This window comes from Tauraco erythrolophus, chromosome 1, assembly GCF_009769465.1.
Source record: "Tauraco erythrolophus isolate bTauEry1 chromosome 1, bTauEry1.pri, whole genome shotgun sequence".
Taxonomy (NCBI): domain Eukaryota; kingdom Metazoa; phylum Chordata; class Aves; order Musophagiformes; family Musophagidae; genus Tauraco; species Tauraco erythrolophus.
Window position 1 is genome coordinate 30,660,014 of NC_141465.1, and position 18,122 is coordinate 30,678,135.

Genomic DNA, 18,122 nt, shown 5'->3' on the forward strand with positions numbered 1-18,122 from the left:
TTATGTTTTTTAAAGCCTCGCTTATCCAGTTCAAGCCAAGACGGTGATACACCAGGACTCAGCTGACGGATCACACAGCACAGATGATGAGTAACGTACACCGAGTGACCCGTGGAAAAGATCACACACTGACCTAGCAAACCCTTCAGCAAATACTCAGAGAACAGTGAATGTTTTTGAAACTCTAGACTAGCACATGAATAAAAAAGAGCTACCAATAAGAAGGAAAAAAAAAAAAGACAGATCTATTGTTGCACTCTATCTACGTAGCACTATGTTCAAATATGTCCAATTCAAAGACCAAATTATCTGTCTATGAAATTGAGTATCTGAAATAGGATAACCTCCATAATCTGGACAAATACCTAGTTAATTAAATAAGGAATGTGAAATCTATCAAAGGCCAAAGTAAAAAGAGCTGAATGTAGGAGATGCTTATCAAAAAAAAAAGAAAAAAAGAAAAAAAGGGGAGAAGGTAAGCATTTTGCATGCTTTTCTCATTGTTTACTGACTATTTTCACTAGTTTTCTCTCTTAAACACATACACATACCAACACCCCAGAAATTAATGGGAAGCAGAATTGGCTTTAATGGCTCAGAAATGATACGGAGGAGTCCTAGACTAGTTTCTGGTTAGATTAGTTTACTGTCTCTAGACACAAACTGAAGAGCGCCTTGCACACCAATTAAACAAAAACATATAAAGGAGACATAAACCCACAGACTGCACACCCCATGTCCGAAGGGAGAAGTCTGTGACAAATCTTTTTGAAAGTCCATGAAATACTGGGGCCATTTGCAGCAAAGTCAGCAGGAAGCAAATTCTATGGAAAAATCATACCAGCAGAAAAAGGAGCCAGGCACCCTGGCAGGCTCCTCCTGTCACCACGGTGTATCCTTCCCTTCCTTCCTGTGGTCTCCTGTGCCGAAGTTCTCGTATATGTGCTGCATTTGAGACAGTGTCAGGCCATGCTGCTCAGCCAGACCTATGCTGACAAGCTACATGTTATTGACCAAAGCCCAGCGTTGGGAGAGAGCCCTAGCCTGCAGCTGGGTATTTGTGTCACTTCCAACAGCGACTCCAAAGGTCCTTCTCTTGCAGAGGAGACCCAAAGAGATGCTTTCCAGCCTGCCCTAGACCAGCAGAAATCACAACCTGTTGAATTTTATCCATTCTGGGGTCTCCAGCCGTTGGGCGCAGGCCAGGAGCTGCCTTAGCTGCACTGGTGGTGCAGGGAGTCCATGCCCAGCCACTTCGGGCTCCCCGCAGGTCCAGGGGCACCCCACCACCCCCAATTCAGAGCCACCACCCACCCTGGGGCAGAGGCAGGGTTCGCTCACACCTGCCTGCAGCCTGTACCATGATAGCATCTTAAAAGAGCAACCTTCCCTGCAGGCTGTGGCTTGATCTGCCATCCCAGCAGTCAATGACAGGGCTTCTGCCTGCTTTGATATGGGCACTGCATCAAGCGTGGTGGTGGCAACCAACGCCGCCTCCATTTTCACACCCATCTTTGCAGGGAGAAAATCATGTGTGCTGGCCATTTTGGAGAGCAGGAGGGGATCAAATGCAAGATGAGCAATGCTGCACTGAAGCCCTCAATTATGCCAGAGCACAGCATTCTCTAAAGAGGTCACTGGATAAAACTCACATATTTTTTGAGCCACTCATTTCTTCCAAAAAGCACCATCAGCTGAGGTGGATGCCACTCATCCAGTACATCGCAATCTCATCCAAGACAGGCAACGAGAGTCATCCTTAAAGCTGTGATGGTGCAGCACATGAGCCACACCACTTAGACATTTGTATAGCTGCAGCAAGGCTTTGTCAACTCGAAATTTTACATCAGATAAACGGTTTCAATCAGCGGCATGATTTTCTACTGAAGTGAAAGAGAAAGGTCCTCTTAAAGTTGACATAGCCAGGCTGCCCTAAAAGCTATACCACTAACACTTTTTTTGTTGCTGGTCTAGCTGCATCCACATGCAGGAAGGTGGGAGCAGAATCAGGGCAGCTTTAATGATATTAATATCCTTTCGAGACCACCAAAAATACCTTTTAGCAGTCCAAATAAGCTTCTTGATTTATTTATTTCTCTCCTAATAACTCTGGCTATGTCTGGACTAAATTAAGCAGCTAATCCAATTCAAAGCACAACCCAACAGCTTAACCAACGTGCTCTTGAAGGATAATTTACAGCCTGGGGTGTGATCCGATTCCACAGGCTCCATGTGGTGTAGCAGGTCAGCACACAACCTGAACTGTTCATCCATTTCGGCTCCCTTCTAGTTAAAGCGAGGAATGGGCATATTCTTTCAGCTTGGTGGGGGAGACCTTCATTAGTGCTGAAGTGACAGCATCACAGAACACACCAGCCATCCCACCGTATTACTCCAGCTTTGAACTTGTGTGGCCCAAGCTTTTTCAGTAGGAAAACACCAGCTCAAAATCAACGTAAGCCCATAGAGCATCAGGCTCAACTAACTTCTCCGAGACTTTGAGCACAGACCTAGAGACCCTGGGGAAATCTGCCTCTTGGCTCTCAAGTAGGTCTATTAGAAAAACGCAAATCATGAGAAAACAGAACCTGTTTCGCTTCTTGCTTTTTATCCAGTTCAGTCAAAAGACTAAACGCCACATGGTCTTCAATGTTTGATTTTTAGGGTTGTTCTCTCCACACTGGCTCTGCCTAAATCCATGTAAAGTGTGTGTGTTTCTACTCAATTTTAAGATATAGCATTATGCAAATATTAGTAATATGTATACACACATTCACACTTACCAGTACTATTCATAGGAAACAATTTAATGCATATACACTGACTTTTCCTGCCTTCCAAGTGATGTTATTAGTTAAATCTTAGGAGAAATCTTCGAGAAACCACTTTAAAATATGCTTTAAACTCTCCTCCCACCATTCTTGAATCATAAAAGTGTCACAAAGCAGCCTCCAAAACCTAACTCTCTGTATAATAACAAGCAGCAATGTTAGTATAAGAACACATTTTCTACAATGACTTGAGTGCACTTAATGTTCTCCAACAGAATAATCAAGCTCAGTTTAATAGCACAGATAGATTTAACCACATCTACAAACATGAAGAGGTTTATATGAAATGTAGATCTTGAAATGTTTACTGTACCAGAACTTGACTGGTTCTCAGATGGCAGATGGCAAACTGATGTGAAATGATGTGGATCAGATATTAAAGGGGAAAAAATGAGCTGAATGCAAGAGACAGAAGAAAGAGATTGATTATTAAATGCTACAGAAAAGAAGGCATCCATCAGTGTTTTCCAGACTGAAAACTCTTACAGAAAGGAAAGAAACAGATAATAGCTCTTCAAAAAACAAACACTCACCCATCTCCCCTTCTCCTTATACACCACCACCCACAACAATCAAACACACAGTGAGAGACCAGATTCTCGGCAGGCACCTACTGAAAGCGGTGGAGCTACATCAGTTTACTCCAGCTACGGATTTGGCTCACGGAGTTAATCACTCGTACCCAAAGGACAATATAAATCCTAAAAATAAATCATTACTAATAATGTGTCATCCGGCTTCTCTATTATATCTCTCTCCAAAAATGTCATCTTTTCCTGAATACAATGAAGAGCTTTCATAAGCAGCAGCACTCTTTAATAGCGCACCTGGCAGAGGGACGAGCACGCTGTATAATTATTGCAAACAAATGCCTCTCTCTCACCTTCCCTCTCTTTGGAAGCACATGCAACATGTTCTAAAGGTCCCCAAAGTTAAGCTCTTCACAGTAATAAATGTTTTCTTGTCTTTTGCTGTTGTTGTTGTACAGAAAGAGGACTCACTTTTCAGAACAGCACGTGACACGAGTTGGGTCTAGCTTGCAGTCAGCCGGTTAGCAGAAAACACACATTATGTAGCTGCCAGAACCGAAAACTTGTATTTAATTTGTCAAAGCTTTCAACTTCTCCACTGAGACATAACTCTTTTTAACGGCCAAATGTCTCTGATACTTCATCTGGCAAAGAAATCCAGGTGTTTTTTCTTCCACCCCCTCCCCAAACGCAGATAAAAGCTCTCCTCTCTCTTCCCTCCTGCCACCTACACGAGGTGAGTCTGACTCCGCAATGCAGACAGCAAACACAGGCACCTTCTCCTACTCCTGGTGCTGCTGTTTTCTCCATGTCATCCTCCCCCGCGCCAGTCGGAGGGGAGGAAGCGGCAGGGGGAAGGAAGGAGGAATGGCACATGGAAACAGGACAACCTGGCACCTGGGAAAGGGTGAGATCAAGATCACTCCACTTGCCTGGTGGAGGAGGGAACGAGCCAGGGGAGGAGGGCTTGGCAGAGATGGGGTGGTCGGGCGAGGACAGGGTGACTGCACTACCACGCTATAGGGCATCCAGAGAAAGGAAGTGGGCTGGGGGCCAGGATGTTGGGGGGCAGATGGGGAGAGGAGAAGGGTCCTGCACACAGCTTGGTCTCCAGAAGAGGGGGAGCGGGTGGGTGGGTATGTGAGAGGTGGCAGCAGAGGCAGGGTGTGAAGGCACTTCAGAGGCTCATGCACAGCAGCCAGAGTGGAAAAGGCAAAAACTAGTCTGCCTTTCTCTCCCTATACCCGTGCCAGGTTTAGCTCCAGCTGTAGGACTTTTTCTTGTGTGGTGCTAGCATGAAAATTTCAGTATAACTAATGTTTTTCATCTAACATACAACTGATCCCCCAAGACAGTGCAGTCTGAGCACTGGTATATGAGAAAGTCACTATGAGGTTCAACGGAAGGGCTCGGGGTTGCAGACACTTCGCCCCGCTCCAGGGCACACTCGCAGCCTTTACCTTGCAAATCATTTCCAGCACATCTCGTGTGGTGTCCCCGGGACGTATGACTGTCAGAGCAGGCTGGTTGTTCGGCAGGCAGAACCAAGACGGCGTAAAATACTCATGAACCCAAATATCACAGTCGGGATTGTGCTGATGGACACTGCTCAGTGCCACTTCTTTCTCCCTCTAAAGAGACAAAATCCATTATGAATCTACCAGCCAAATACGATCACCCTCTTCATCAATAACAAGTGTAAGGAACATTAAATCTGTATCAAAAATCCCTCTTACTGTGAAGTTGTTTTATTCACAAGCCTAGATTGAAGGCTTGTCTGAACAGGAAACTTTGCAGTTTTACCTGAGCAGTATAAAGTGTGCCTTCCCAAGCCACCCACACAGCTACACTGGTGCAATGTGCTTTTCCTGGGATTTCACCTATAGCTATCGGGAATGCTAGGAATGCAACAAAAAACAACAGTGATATAAAGAGATTAAAATAAAACTTAAATGCACTGTGTTTCCTGGTAAACCAGTACAAGGCCAACACAACTGTTGTAGGTGCTACAGTACTTGTACCTAAAAATGGCAAAATAACAAATCTTGGCATTTATTTTGAATTTACTGTCTTTTATACATCCAAGTTGCACTCCAAGCTATAAATCCCCAGGAAGCGATGGAGCTGCAGAATTCCTATTTGCTGCAAGTGGGCTCGCGCAGCTAAACTCATATTCACTACATGCAGAATGTGCCTCTCAGCACGTTCTCAATGCTGTTTTATAGCTCACCTTCTCTGGGGAAAGAGAAAGCAGTTGTAATTGTGGCTGCAAAAGAAGAAGCTCACAGAAGCGCATGAGAACAAAACAGAGAAAGCCCTGCGCTTCATAGTTGCTCCAGCCTTAAATTATGAAAACCCCATATGGCCACCACAAGGAGTCATTTTCCAGAACCAGTGGCACCCAGGCTCTCCTGTGGGCAGGCGTTTCCCTGACGTGCAGTGCTAACACCCCTCCAGGTCTGGCACCTCCAGCTGTGCTTGGGATCCACAGGCAACAAGCCCTCTTGTTAGTGGGCAACCAGCTCAAACCCTCCCAGAGCAGCTACCAGCCCTACAGCGTGCAGGGGGTCCTCTTCTCTCCCACGGGTTCCACATCCCCTCTCATGTCCCAGAGTCTATGCTGCATTTAGGCTGGCTGCAAACAGGGGAGGAAGGAGGGAGCTGGAGAGCTGATGTTTTACCTTGCCATCTGGGACCGTATCGTCAAAGATTCCTTCGAGAGATTTCTTTACTGAATCAACTCCTTCACCAAACACCTGAGGAACAATAGAGCAACTCTGCTTTAGAACATGAATGCGCCTCTGTGCCGTCTGCAGCACACGCTAAGGGGAGAACAGTGTATTTAACATCTAGCATGGAAATCAAACTTAAAAATAAAAACATTCATCTCAAAATACAGAAAAGGAAAATATCAGCTTGTTAAAAAGGAAGGGAGGGTGAAGGACAAGCTGGTGACAGGGCACCATGCTGAAAGATTAGAGGCCAGTTCTGCTTAGCGGTCTGTCACCGACTTACTTTGTGGAGCTGGACAAACTTTATCTACTTTTCTGCTCAGTTTCTCCACCTGTAAAGTGGAAGAAATCATGCTCTCCACCTCTGCTAAGCCTGAGAAATCAGAAGGGCTTCGCTTCCGGCTCTTTTTGTAATAAACTGGTTTCCAAAAAGTACTTAGCGAACATTCACGTACGGCAAGTCAGTGTAATCCTTCTCTAATGGAACAAGAGCTGTTAACCCAGCATGAGCCAGAGAGCTAAAATCAACAGGACTCCATGCAGGAGGAACGACAGAATGGGAATATTTAAAGGATCCACCCCAAATCAGCACAGGACTGCATCAGACTGGCCAACAGGGTCGTTACTGCAGCAGAAGCTTATAATTAAAACTGAAAAGTTAAGTTTTATAGCGCCACATCAGCACAGCTTTATGATCAAGTTGCTGGGTTTGACTGTTAACTATTCTGTACCTAAAATGAAGCAGGGACCATGCAGGATGGGAGAAGGTCACTGCCTTTTAGGGATTTATAGTTTACTGCCTCAACTTGGCAATACTTTGCACACTACTACACAAGAGCAGTGAAAATGTGTTCAGGCACTACATTTAGACATCCTGCTACTTTTTCAAAGCTTTACTTTTTCAAAGCTTTACTTTTTCTTTGACTCTCTCCAGTATGACTTTTCTTTAACCTGGAACAAAATCCCTTTTCACGCCTGTGCTTATTGAGGAGTGAGGTGGGTAAGGGTGGGAGTGGGAGGAGGAAGCGTGAAGAACGCATTTATCCCCACTGAAAGAAAAAAAAGGGTGAGTTCAGAAAAAAAACAGGTCTGAAGACACAGCACGTGCAGGATCCTAGCTCAGGACAAGAGATTGTGCTTCATTTGGGGAACACAAGTACAAAGCAACAGGGATGCCGCAGCTCCAGCATGAAGAATCAGGAATGCGCTCACAGAGGCATCTGCTGCTTCCCAGCAAACCCCTGAGCTTTTGCTCAGTCACTAAATATTTGGTGAACTTTTAATGTCTCACTAAAAACAAGCTAAACAATTTTGCAGCATTCATCCTCTGCTGAACAAAACAAACACCCACTGCTGCTTTAACAGAAGAAAGAAGAAATCACAGGGCACAGAACAACACGTGTCCCATGCCTTTCTCCCCTCAAAAAATGAAAGAAGAGAAAGAAAAGTAAACCTACGTTTCCTGCAATTAGATGAGGTATGGCTCTCAAAAATTGAAAGCTGTAATTAGAGATGTTTGGAAAGAATAACAGGGAAGCACCTTCCTACCACACTGAAACACGTTTTCTAGAGAAAGATCTGGGCAGCAACTGGGTGTAAACATTTCAGTTTTTGCTTTTTTAAAAATCTGAAGCAAAACAGGGACTGTCCCTACTAAATGCAAAGCTTTTTGTTACTTCAGGAACTTTTCTCCAAACTCAGCTACATTTAAAGTATTCTACAAACTCGTAACTTTCATTTAAAGAAACAAACACGTCTGCATTTTTTTTTTCCTTCCAAAGCTGCATCTGTTTTACACTGCTGCTTTGTTACTCCCGAGTTTAGGGAAAGTACCTCCAGCAAAAGCAGAAGCAGCAGAAATGCAACAACAGTAGAAATGCAACCAGCTCAGCTAAAGAGGGTGTGAATTGCAAACTGTGTTTGATAAGAGCTGCTGTATACTTACCTGTAATTACAGTCACTGATTTTTGAAGAGGATGTGGAATGAGATGACTATGCACCATGAAAGATTAAACAGGCAAGGTTAAGGCTGGATGTGTAAGTGCTTGATGCAAGTGACTCTTTGCATGAGCTGCATTCTGCATGCTAACAAATAAACCTTGAAAATAACAATATTACAAACTTCCACACACTCACCTGATTAATACTTGGCCTCCCTTGCTTTTTCTTCGAGGTAGTATCCAGCCCCCAAAGAGAAGAAAACCTGCTTCTCCGTTTACTGGCAGATCTGGACATGGCCTGCGTCCTTCTTCTCACTCCAGACTCCCCTGTGCGAGCCGCCACCTGTCAATGCCACATGGTTTTAAAATCAAAGGTCGCAGCATCCCACCGCACCGTGGCTTACATAATCTAACAAACAGTGGAATCTGGTTTGAAAAAAAGAGGCAAATACTATGGCAACAATGTGTACTCGCAACAGGAACAATGGTGATGCTGCCAGACTACTTCCTTCTCACTGCAATTTAATTACCTTCTTCCAACGTCAAACATCAAAAATTAAAATGGGCACTACCACCCCCTTGGTTTTTGGCATTTAATCTGAGATATTTTGAAGCAGCCTAATCACCACAGAGCAAAGCTTCAGCACCAGTGAAAGGTTTGGGGGTTTTCTTGTTTGGGTTTTTTTTTTTTCTAACAAGGTTTCAAAGCCGGACACATGAAACTTGAGATTTCCAAACTTATCTGTTGCTTCTGAAAAGCCTGGTCTTTCTCTTTGCTCTTTCCTGTGGAAGCACTCCAGGCATCCTGGAACTGACTCATAACTGTTACAAGGCCAGATAAAGGCTTGCAAATAGGACAAGGTATTTAAAACCTGCACTTCCTTAAAGATAGCAACATTTGCAGGAGTGAGCAAAACACAGGAAGGAAAAAAGGAAGTTGAAATGACCCTTTGGATTAGAGCAGTGCTAAGTGCTTGGATACTTGAAAAATGGCCTGTGGCAACCCCTTCAGAGCAAAGATATTTGCCTTTACTGAGACCAGATATCTGGGGAGCATTTCCCAAACGAGGAAGCTCTGGTAGAAATCAGTGCGACATTAGTCAGAGGTGAAGATACACCTCTGAGGCCAATGTTTAAGCAGACTTCCCATGTGGAGGTGGCCTCAGGAGAGAGAGCTGCTCTCCTGCGAAAAAGGGAGTGGTAGGAGATGGCAGGTATGAACGGGAGCGCAAGGCGAAGCTAGACAGACGGACAGACCCGCCCTGCCGACTTGGCCGTATGCTTCCTGGAACACCTTTGTACTGGATTCCCACAGTCGAAACTAGCAAAATGTCATTTGGCAATCCCAGCAGGAACACCCGCACCTCTGAGTGACGCCCCAAGCTACGGAGCTGAGAAACTGGTTGTTTGGGTGCAGCAGATACAAAAACCCGTAGAAAGACGGAACGAACAGAAGGCTGGCTCGTGTACCCAGGGAACCGGCGCTGTATGAGTAACAGTGACTCTCCTTGGGAAATGTGGATAAATCAAGGCAAAGGAGAACTTAAACCCTACTGCAAGTGCCTCCATTCCCACAGCCTGGACTTGTGAGATGTTTCTTAGCTGTACCTGGGACATTTGTGCAGAGGCACCTGTACTAATGTACTGAGGAACATCTTCAGGAGAGCTAGGCATGCCACGCTATCACCATGCGGCACCCAGCTCGAGTCTGAGACTCACTGCACCATCTCCACGCTATTGAGGGCAAAGGAGGACACGAGAGTTTGCTTAAAGGAAGAGAAAGCACGTGTCTTTTCCAACACAACATATTCAAAACATTTTTTTTTCACTTGGCTCTCGAGAGACACCAGCATGAAGAGGCAGACTGTTTTTCAGGCTAACACTCAGAGCTTTGCTAGATGCAAAAAAAATAAGCACAAATGCAAATTACAGCCCAGCACTTAAAAAAAAAAACATAAATCCACTAGCAATCATCGGGATGATGACACTACTCTTTTCATATATAAAAGAATAAAAACGCCCCTGACTGAATTACAGCTCTGGATTCAATTGAAGGGTACAGCTGACATCTACAAGACAACAGTGGAGCTCAGCTATTTCTGTGAAGCTCCAGGAGTCCAAGCTGAAACTACAGGAACTTGATCTAAATTCATTAAAAACCCACCACTTTGCAATACATTTCCCTATACTTTTAAGAACTGGGTTGTTACATTATTTAACTTTAAACAACCATTGTAAACATTATTTGCCACACTGCAAGTAGCAGAGAAGAACATTTCCCCTCCCTTGCGGAGCATCAGATGTTGATCACTGGAGACCGGATATCAGACTAATTGGTCAGTAGCTTCATCCATATGGTAGAAAGCAAGTCATGCCTGAGCAGGTCTAAGCCAACACGAGCTGAGGGCCTCAGCAAGACTCCCATTGACTTCACAGGTCTTTTGGATCAAGCCCATGTACACGGACATCAGAGATGAGCCTGTTCTTGTAAAAAGAGGCTCTGTTTATAGAAAGCAGATCTAGAAATTCAAAATCACACATTTAGGAAAAATATGGTTCTTCCACTTCCATAAGGCCGTAGCTTGCAATCATCTGCTTTTTAATCTGTATCCAGGACACACACCCCTTCCAGGAAGCAGAATATTCTGCATGCTAAGGTAAGGGCCTCACCCCCCAGGCACAGACTGCTGTTTGTGAATGTGATCTCTGCATTGCACAGGTAAAGCAATTTGCAGGTTGGCAGAGATGACCCCTGGCCTCTGTTCAAACTTACCAGAGCGTGAAACGACGAGACTGAAAAGATTCCAAGACGGCCCATCACAACTTTCGTTGGACGGCTGGCAAAAGCAAGCAGTCTCTTAGGGTTTGGGAGCTCCCCTCCTTGGAGACTAGCCAAATAACAGCGGTATCGAAATAGGTCCATTTGGAACTGTTCAAGATTTTGTTCCCAAACGAAGATCTGTGTACAGTGAAGATTGAGACACGTGAGAAGAAAAGGGGAGAGGAGGAAGAACAGAGTGGTAAATACCTTGAGAAAATTCTACTGTTTCTGGTAATAAACCTCTTTCACAAATGCTAAGCTCATTCAAGAAACTTTGATTCCCCTTCTTTCCCACTCTCCCCTACCCTCCCAACCCCAAAAAGGACACAAATAATAAAAAAGTTTTCATTAAATGGAAAACAACTTTTTTTCGTGTTCATGGCAGAAGTCTTCTCCTGGGACAACTGCTCCTTTGATACAACGCTAATTAATAGGATTAGAATTCCTTTTTTAATTTTCCTTGTACTCCAGGATTCTCTTCCAAGCAGTCCCTTAAGAGGCTTCTCTCATGCATCGAGGGCATCTGAGAAACGAGAAAACCAAACCCCACCAAATTCCACATACAGAGGGCCCGAATCAGCAGCCAAAGCAGCAGCGTTGCTGTAAGCATCAACAGAACTCACTATACTTGAAAAAGTGTAGTACACTGGCGATAATTAATCTTATCAGCAGAAGAGCACTATAATCAGCCTATGTAAGGACTTATTTAAATAATTCAAATTGCTGATAGGAAACAGTTTCAAAGCGTTTAGAAAAACTCAGTTACATAAAGAGACTGCTCTGCCCTCTCACTGTGATAGAGAGCCTTTGAGTGGAGCCCTTTCAACGGAGGTGAGCATCTCTCCCCTCTCTCCCCCTTCTTCTCATGGGCTTCCTTCAGAGGACACAAAATCTCTTTAGCTGAGCGCATTAGGGCCCCAGTCGCTCCCGATGGTTTGCATTACAGGCACGTTTGGCAGTCGTGGTAAAAGAGCTACAAACTAATGAAAAGCCATATGTCAGTTTCCTAAAACAAGGTGCTGCTGCGGCAGCGGGAGAGACATCTGCTCGAGGCTCTCTGCTTCTCGAATGCAACTGCGTTGCCCATTTCAAGTCAGAAGAAGCGGTCCCAAGGGGCAGCCAGGGCTGCAGCCATGAGGTCAAGGCAGGCCCTCGCCACAAGGAGACACCAGGGATGGCTTCATCCCATCTGCTAGCAGAAGAACCAGCCTCTTGCACTCTTAACACAACAGCAACAGCAGCCTTTGTTGGTCTACGACCAGCTCTTCCCTAAGGCATCCTGCTGCCATGGCCTGGTAGCCTCTTCACTCCCCTAAAGCCCTCACTCAACTTCCGAGCAGCTCGATGAGAGTTTATAGAATCATAGAATCATAGAATGGTTAGGGCTGGAAGGGACCTTCAAAGGTCATCTAGTCCAACCCCCCTGCAAGGAACAGGGATATCTCCAACTAGATCAGGTTGCTCAGGGCCTTGTCCAACCTGGCCTTGAACGTCTCCAGGGACGGAGCATCCACCACCTCTCTGGGCAACCTGTTCCAGTGTTCTACCACTCTCATAGTAAAAAATTTTTTCCTAATATCCAACCTGAACCTACCTCCCTCTATTTTAAAACCATTACCCCTTGTCCTATCATAACTGGCCCTCCTGAACAGCAGCTACCCAAATCCCCTGCGTGGAGGCCAGAAGACAGCCCATGCTGTACCTTAGTGCACGCTGTTTGGAGAAAAGGTGCAACTAGGGCAGCCAGCACAGCTCTCCTGCCAACACACGTCCCGCCTGCTCTGGGGAGCTCTGCCCGCACACACGCACGGCACAGCGGGAGCAGACTGACGTACTGCTAATCTGAAGAAGGCCTTAAATATTTTCTAGGGGCCTATTTCACATAAGCAAGTGAGATTACTTGATCCAGTATGGTCTTTTTCTTCTTGGAGTCCGTTACTGAGGACAGCTGCATTTCACCCATTTTCTTCATCTTCTCATCCATATCAATCTTCTGCTCCAGCTTTTTTATCTCTGTTTTCAGGAGCTTGACGGTGTCCTCCTTGTGATGCTGCCTTGCCACCGCGGTTGCGCAAGCTGAATGGATTGCAGTGATCCAGTTCTCCAGTTCGGTCTGGCTAGAGGTCTGAAGAGGGGGAAAGAGGGGAAAAGAAGTCACGATCCTCTTTAAAATTGATTGAAGATTAACAAATGCAATTCCAAGGAGTTTCCTTTTCCTTTGATCTTAAGATTCAAAGCCTTAAATCCACTTACGAGAGAAGTAATAAAAACCCCATCATTCTTAAGCAGGCCATTTTAAACCCAGCACTAGGCATTGAGCACTCAGAATTACACCTATATCTGTGCTTTGCAGTCATACAGTGTTTCCCAGCAAGGTCTCAGGAATTGCCTTCCTTGTTCAATGCAACACTGCCATAATTTGTAGCTCAACATTTAATGACGTGTTCTAAACTCTCAGATCCTCAAGGCAGGGAATTCACTAGTCTCTGTGCTTTTCACAGTATGGAGATCTTTTTTGGCATGCAACAGTTAGTAATAAATTAATGGCATAAAACGTGACAGTAATAATTAGTGGCATAAAACGTGACCATGATATCTATGAGTAGCTTTATCATGATTCATAGACAAACAAGCTTTCCACTTCTGAAGGCCCCAAAGCACTCTGAAGACAACGCTGTTATCATTAAAAGCAAGTTCATCATAATTTTTATGGCTCTGGTACTGTTCCTTCAAAAGCATGCATGTGACAGTTCAGCAAAAGGGACCACCTTCCCTTCCTGGAATTGTTCAAGGCCAGGTCGGATGGGGCTTTGAGCAACCTGCTCTAGTGGAAGGTGTCTCTGCACACAGCAGGGGGCTTGGAACTAGATGATCTTTAAGGTCCCTTTCAACCCAAACCATTCTGTGATTCTATGATTCTACGAGATATTAGGCTGGGGCATGGGACACTAGTACATTTATCTGTAAGAGCACTGATTAGAGGTTTTTGACAGAGAAAGAAGAATATTTCAAAGCGTTCCTTTTCCAGACTTTCAAAATAAAAAGTAAATCTTCCTAGCCTTCTTACTAAACTTCATTCCTTTTTACAGTAGGCTGTAAAACAAAATTTACGGCCAAGTCAGGGCTGCAGTGACTTTCTCTGAGTGTCAGCCTTTAGCAGTAATCACACCGGTATTTGGCTTGTGCCTGAAAAAGTAGTAAGGTGCCAAGCCACCTTGTTCTAATTAAACTTTCTGATGATACCTTCTCTATTAATAGACAGCACGGTATGACTTCTGCAGTTGCTAGCATACACGAAGAAGGTCACCCTCACTGCTCTCCTGGTGGTGACAACTAACAGCAAAGGACATGGCTCACTGAAGCCAAGGAGAGATTCCCACAGAAGCCTGATGCTGGAAATCAGGTATGCACAGGCTGGACTTCAGACCAATGCTCCCAAACGTCTGTGGGACTGAAGCAGGTGAAGCACACATGTCCCATAATGACATCCCTTTCCCCAGCTCAGGTTAGAAGTCCTAAGCAGAAGATACGCCAGGAAGACTGATCTCCTACTCCTAATTTTCTTGTCTTCAGTTGGCACTTTACAAAGTATATTGCTTAAATTGGAGATACTCCTTGCCTGAGTAATAACACTAATGAGTTCTCATTCACAGATGAGGCTTAAAATGTCTTACTGCCACTGCTGAAGACATGTTGAGGTCCCGTTGCTGAGGAGTTTCTGCTGAAAATAGAGAAATTATCTGCAGAATGGAAGACACTGCTTACAGTCAGGTGGTAAAACCTAGCCCTTCATGGAGAAGAGAGTACCACTGGACCTATAACAAGATGGTATGTTTTGTCAATTCTTAGAAAGTAAGAGCAAGATGTCATATTTTCATCTTATTCAATTTTAAAATATTATCTATATACCATTAGATTCAGTTTTCATCTTAGCTTCCTGGGGAGAAGGAGGGGAAAAAAAATCTGGACAGGATTTTAGGAACTGAAGACTCTTCTGGTAGATGAGTAGGCAAGGGGAAATCACTCTGCTTCTCAACGGAAAGGACCACATAAACAAGCTGTAAAACATCTGATACATCAGTATGTGGTGCCACAAGTTGCTCTGAGCTCCTGGAAAATGCATGTGACATCTGCAAGTAATGGATTTGTGTAGGCACGACAAGAACTGACTGAGCAAGGAATCATTGTGTAGGAGGTATGTGATGTCTCTAGGTGCAATGCAGTGGGAAGGCTTGTTACAAGATGTCCAATATCCGTACGCATTACAAAGCAAGCCTATTTTTCTCCCTAAGTACACAGTCTCCATAGGACGGAAATAGTCTTCTCCAGGTCTGTGGTTTCTTCTCACCAAAACCGCTACTACGGCACTGTGTTACGTGTGGATGGACATGTATGACAAGAGCAGTTGAGTAACACTGCTGAACAGCCTTATACGTGCTTCGGCTGCTCTGTGCACAGCACAGCAAGCCCTACAGCACAGTCACTCATACGTTACTTCCACCACTGCGGCTGGTCTTCTTCCCTTCTCCCCAAACCCACCCCTTCTTTCTCTTCTGCTTCTGCTTCACTAGCAATGCATGGGTTCTATGGCAGAAGAGACATATCAAGGAAAAAATTTCTGCAAGGCAATACAAATTACTGTTTTTCATTTGAAAAGGCCCATTTTTGCATTTTCCCACAAAGTTACATTAAAATCTACCCATGGCATAATGACACAAGGCTTTTAATGAATAAGGCCCTGTGTTGCTGCAAAAGAAATGTACTGAATGTGACCTTTTCAGTATTTATCATCCACTGGCATTAATTTTATGAGAATGAAGGTTTTTCCTTAGAAAACTGTATAGAAAAGATTTTACAGCTTGTATTAGTAAACCAGGAGGAGGTGGTGCTCCAAGGCCTTTCAAGCACACACTGAGACCATAAGCACCGCATTTACCTCCTGGATAAAGCTCTCCAGGTGGCAAAATACACGTACCCTGCCCAAGAGAGGCATGAAGTAGAAAGGGGCAGTGCAGTATTACACTATGAGCTGAGGAAAAATCAGACTGAGGTGGCAGAGAAGCGAGTCCACAAAAAAAAAATTTTTTTCAGTATGCAATCAGATACTCGGTCTCTTCAAGATGTAAGCCAGCACCGCTTCTTCTCAGTCATAGAATCATAGAATCATGGAACACCATGGGACACCTTCCACTTCATCAGGTTACTCAAAGCCCCATCCAACCCAGCCTTGGACACTTCCAGGGATGGGGCATCCACAACTTCTCTGGGCAACCTGTTCCAGCACCTCATCACCCTCAGAGTGAAGAATTTTTTCCTTAGATCTAATCGAAATCTACCCTCTTTCAGTTTAAAGCCTTTGCCCCCTGTCGTATCATTACACGCCCTTGTACGGGCGAGTAGTCAGTAAGGCTTTTTGATTTTGCACTAGTTTGAGAATCTGGCCTCTTGTTTAGAACAGCTGCAAGGACCTGCAAGACACTGTAATTTTAAAGATCTGCTCTAGAGTACAGGGGAGTGATGACACGGAGGCACATTCTACCACAGAGAAGCTTCTGGTTCAAGAAGGCAAGAAACTCTCAATACATTGTCATTGGAAAGGGAAATAAATAAGGGATTCCTCTGGTGAAGAAAACTGAATCAAAAGAGGAGGAAATGGCACCACCTCAGCACAGGCTGGCAATTACAAATAAAAGAGTGTCCCACCTTGACCAGTGACAACTTGCAATAGGAAAGTGCAATGCCAATCTGAAAATCACTCAGAGAAGCAGTAGTTACCAAAATACAGAAATTTTTTGAGTGAAAAACATCAACTGATGTATGGTCTTTAAGTACTGGATTTTTTTAAATGTACACTGTGAAATTCAGATATTTCTATTTTCTGATTAAAAAACCTAAACATGCATTTTCAGTGTCCTCTTGGTCAACAGCAAGATGCTGACTAAGATCTGCATGAACAAGGTGCAACTGGATTCTGAAGCACCATTGGGTGAGCACCTGCAGGTCCAAGTACTCCCTTGCACTTCAAACTCCTCTTGGTCTTGTAAACTCCCCCCAAGCCTCTCTGCAAGGTCCCATCTTTGATACATGTCTCTTATGAGATGCAGATAGTGTTACAGCACATTTAACGCACCACTGCATGATCTATATGGTAACTGGACTGGTCTGTGTGTTATAAGCACGCTGTCAAACCATGCAGAATTCCCAGTTTTTACAGGGATGTAAGAATCTTTCTTAATCCTTACTTTGTTCCAACCATCTACACAAAGAGGGTCCAGTCAGCCAATAAAAAACACAGATGTGACAGTGATTCACATGCAGTGGTGGGTCTCTTGAGTGACATTTACCGAATACATTGTGTCCTTCCTCTAGTGGTGCCAGAGGAAAATCCAAACCTACTGGAGTCAGCAGGATTTTTCCATCTATTTGAGTCAGAGCTAAAATTTCCTCCTTGGTCAGTGGCATGAAGGAGAGAGAGAAAAAGAGAACTTTGTAAAACCCTCGAACCAGACCAACCTGAAAGAGGAAAGCGTCCCCAAGGGAGTTGCTGAGACAGAAGACAAAATCCTTCTTGGGATGCTCAGGCACCGCTTGCACTATGCTGTTTTCCACCCAGACAGCATGCTTTGGGATGCTGTTGTGGTCAATGCCAGATCTGCCATCAGTCTCATAAAAAAACAACGTGCATCCTAAAAGACACAACCATATATCAGCAAGAAAAACATTTAAACGCAACAGCTGCCTTGGATCTATTCAGTGGTAATACTCGGGACTACAAACTATCCATAAAACTGCCACAGGGATGAGGAAGAATTTGCAGGACCTGTTCAGGTTTTCAGCCCCACAGCGGAAAGCACCAGCAACAGCCCAGTTTTCAGTCTGAGAAGGTGCTGGTGTCCACGCCATGGGGGCGCACCACGAGCTGTATGGTATATAGAGCCGTACAGCTGAGGGGAGCGAAAGGAACACGTAGGTGTGAGAGCGTGTTCCCTGCGGCAGTGCCGGACAGCTGGGAGCCGGCCCCTCCGAGGACACAGCCCCCCAGCAAATCTCCATGGCCCTGCCTCAGCCCCCCGCAGCTGCTGGCTGCTGCAGTCCCTGCCAGGCAGAGATCAAGCGGTTTAATTACTGGATGCAGATGAGAAACTGGAAGAAAAACGGACAGGAAGGAGCTGTGCTTCCTAAAAGACTGACATACAAAAAAAAAAATTAATCAAAAAAAAAAAAACCAAACCCAAAACCGAAAAGCATAAACCAAGTCCTTATTCCGC

General features: G+C 44.7%; 1 protein-coding gene across 4 annotated transcripts in view; it reads right to left on the reverse strand.

The window, feature by feature from the left end:
- The window catches only part of TIAM1 (TIAM Rac1 associated GEF 1), a 119,757-nt gene that overhangs the window by 47,196 nt on the left and 54,439 nt on the right, over window positions 1–18,122 (reverse strand). For 3 of the 4 annotated variants that reach the window (XM_086631681.1, XM_086631706.1, XM_086631688.1), the window contains 6 exons: window positions 17,368–17,540; window positions 12,755–12,979; window positions 10,807–10,992; window positions 8,230–8,376; window positions 6,043–6,117; window positions 4,822–4,992 (listed from right to left, as the gene is read on the reverse strand). In XM_086631681.1, the coding sequence (XP_086487807.1) occupies window positions 4,822–4,992; window positions 6,043–6,117; window positions 8,230–8,376; window positions 10,807–10,992; window positions 12,755–12,979; window positions 17,368–17,540 (977 nt within the window). The remainder of the gene's footprint in view (window positions 1–4,821; window positions 4,993–6,042; window positions 6,118–8,229; window positions 8,377–10,806; window positions 10,993–12,754; window positions 12,980–17,367; window positions 17,541–18,122) is intronic. The other variant, XM_086631697.1, reaches the window with a different exon arrangement.